At 42.0% G+C, this 2,500-nt stretch overlaps 1 protein-coding gene across 1 annotated transcript in view; it reads left to right on the top strand.

The window, feature by feature from the left end:
- Nucleotides 1-2,500, top strand: part of LOC138018565 (D-inositol 3-phosphate glycosyltransferase-like) — a 13,492-nt gene that overhangs the window by 1,881 nt on the left and 9,111 nt on the right. Inside the window, exons 2-3 of the mRNA XM_068865250.1 lie at nucleotides 90-1,263; nucleotides 2,303-2,368. Of these exons, the coding sequence (XP_068721351.1) occupies nucleotides 108-1,263; nucleotides 2,303-2,368 (1,222 nt within the window). The 5' untranslated portion in view covers nucleotides 90-107. The remainder of the gene's footprint in view (nucleotides 1-89; nucleotides 1,264-2,302; nucleotides 2,369-2,500) is intronic.

The raw sequence follows: 2,500 nt of genomic DNA, 5'->3' as shown, positions 1-2,500 counted from the left end.
CCTGGATGAGCTGTGTATGTTGTAAGAATTCTCTCCCTGTTTTAGCTTACACGCTTTCAAGTTGTTGATTTTGAATATGTTTATTTAAGATAAATTCAAGCCCAAGTATGGCATCATCCACCACAAAGATTCAAGTCGTTCTACTGGCCTCAGGATGGGAATCCAAGCATGGCGACCTGTCTACTTTTAACAGAGAATTAGCCATCCAATTAGCTGAAAGCCCTCAAGTAGAGGTCTTCGTCTTGGGCCCTGGATTTGACGATGAAGAAACAGCTGCGGCTTTGAAGAAGAGGGTGACCCTAGTTCAAGCAAAACCAATGACTGGTTTCCACAAAAACAATGAACTTTTGTTACCACCCGACAGCCTTGGAATCATTGACTTTGTAATCGGACATGGGGTTGATCTTGGTCGTCACGCACAATATATACGCGATATTAAAAATTGCAAGTGGGTGCAGTTTGTCCACACCGACCCAGAGGAGCTGGGAATCTATCAGAATTGTCCTGATGATGCCATTGCAGAGGCAGAGAGCAAGCATAGTGACGAAGTTGACCTTTGTGTTAAAGCTGATTTTGTAGTGGCAGTTGGGCCTAAGATAGCCGAGGCCTTTAGGGCTTATCTTAGGTTCCTTGAGAAAAAAGTGATGGTCTTTACGCCAGGACTTTTAACTGAGTTTTCCGACACAGTACAGAGTAAGGAAAGTGGGAAAAAGTTACGTGTCTTGGTGTTTGGTCGTGACGATAGAAGAGATTTCTTTTTGAAGGGGTTCGATATTGCGGCTAAGGCTGTAAGCAAGGTACATGAAGCTGAACTTATCTTTGTCGGCGCAAAAACTGAAAAGCCAGAGGAAATAGCCTCTCGTCTAACAGAATTTGGTATTCCTCGAGGTCGCCTCAGAGTAAGGACAGAAAACAGGAAACTATTGAAACAGCAGTTTTCCGAAGTAGATGTAGCTATTATGCCATCGAGAGCTGAAGGTTTTGGCCTCGCTCCTCTGGAGGCCATATCAGCTGGTCTTCCTATTCTGGTTTGTGAGAACTCGGGAATTGGAGAAACTCTGAAGAACATCCCCTTTGGTGCGCAATGTGTTGTTTGTTCTGAAGATCCTGACGAATGGGCTAAAGAGATCAAGAAGATCTGGACAAGAAAGAGAGAGATTCTCCTCTCAGAGGCCAGTTCCCTGCGGAACAATTATGCAGAAAAATACAGCTGGCAGAAGGAATGTTGTCAACTTCTCAAGAAAATGACGAGCATGATCAGTGGTATGTTATTCTCTTCCCTTGTTTCGCTTAAAAAAGTATCTCTTTGAGGTTTAGCCTGTGTACAGCGCAGCTCTCCGGAAAAAAAAATTGGAGAGGAGCGTCTGTTTACCGTTAGGAATCGTGTTCCGGAATAATTTTGCCTTCATTATTAAGTGAGCTACGCTGACCAAAATTTGCGTGGCTCATATTTCTTTGGAGCTAAACTCTCAAAATGGTGGTCAATGAAGTAATTTCAAACGTCCATTGAAGAGCTCTCCGATATTCTTAAGATACCTTGGCTTTATAGCATAGAAGCACTCTTTAAAGGAAAGAGTGTATTTGCAAGTCTTCCAACCGGGTACGGCTCAGAGCAGCACAGATCGTTGCCGATGAGCTGTTATTTTCCTCGATATGTCCGCATCTCAAATCTTCCAGGGCAACACGCTTTGTAGATTGTTCTTGAGAATGGCTAGGCTGTTCCGAGCAAGGCGTTGGGATTACATTGACTGGTAAGGGATAGCGGGAGATGTTTTCGAGTGGACAATCTTTTGAATTGTGCTATATTCACCTCGTGAAGATTCGTCAGGAGCGCTTTCGTTTCTTTAGCGCTGACAACAATTCCTACAAATGTACGTAGAATCGATTTCCACTTTACACTCCATACATAACAATTCCGCTCATACTTAAAAAGAAAAACCTCTTTGCCCATCAAAAATATATTTATTCGCATTTTTTACCGTGCGCAAAGTACACACGAACTCATCGTAAAATCTCTCACGGTGATGTGGAGAAATAAGAATAAAAGGCAATCAAAAGTCGTTGTTTCAATGATGTAATGATCAATGGGTAATAACAAATCAAATCTTTTTCCACACATTCCAGGAAAAATCACGTGGTATTGAACACGATTATCAACGGTAAATCACAGACGCTCCTCTCGATCTTTTTTTCGGAGAGAGGGTGGCTGTACACAGGCTATTTGAGGTTAAGATTTGTGAATGCCATTTTAAAAAACTTCGCTAATTGGTCTACGTTTGTTTGTTTGTTTTTTTCCCAAAAGATGGGAGTGATAGTAATGGAGAAACTGAGCATCTTCAAACCGCCGTTCCCAAGACTCCAGCAGTAGGTAAGAGGGGGTTTTTGTCAACTACTTTGTACTTCAAATTGCAATGAGATATAACCGTTCTGGTGTGCAAAAGTTAACTCATGTTTTTCGTTAATTGTAAATCGATATTTCGTTGACAAAACGAAGGGTTTC

The sequence above is a fragment of the Montipora capricornis genome, chromosome 10 (assembly GCF_036669925.1).
Source record: "Montipora capricornis isolate CH-2021 chromosome 10, ASM3666992v2, whole genome shotgun sequence".
Taxonomy (NCBI): Eukaryota; Metazoa; Cnidaria; class Anthozoa; order Scleractinia; family Acroporidae; genus Montipora; species Montipora capricornis.
The sequence above is the reverse complement of the archived record's forward strand: the minus strand, read 5'-3'. Positions and strand labels throughout refer to the sequence as shown.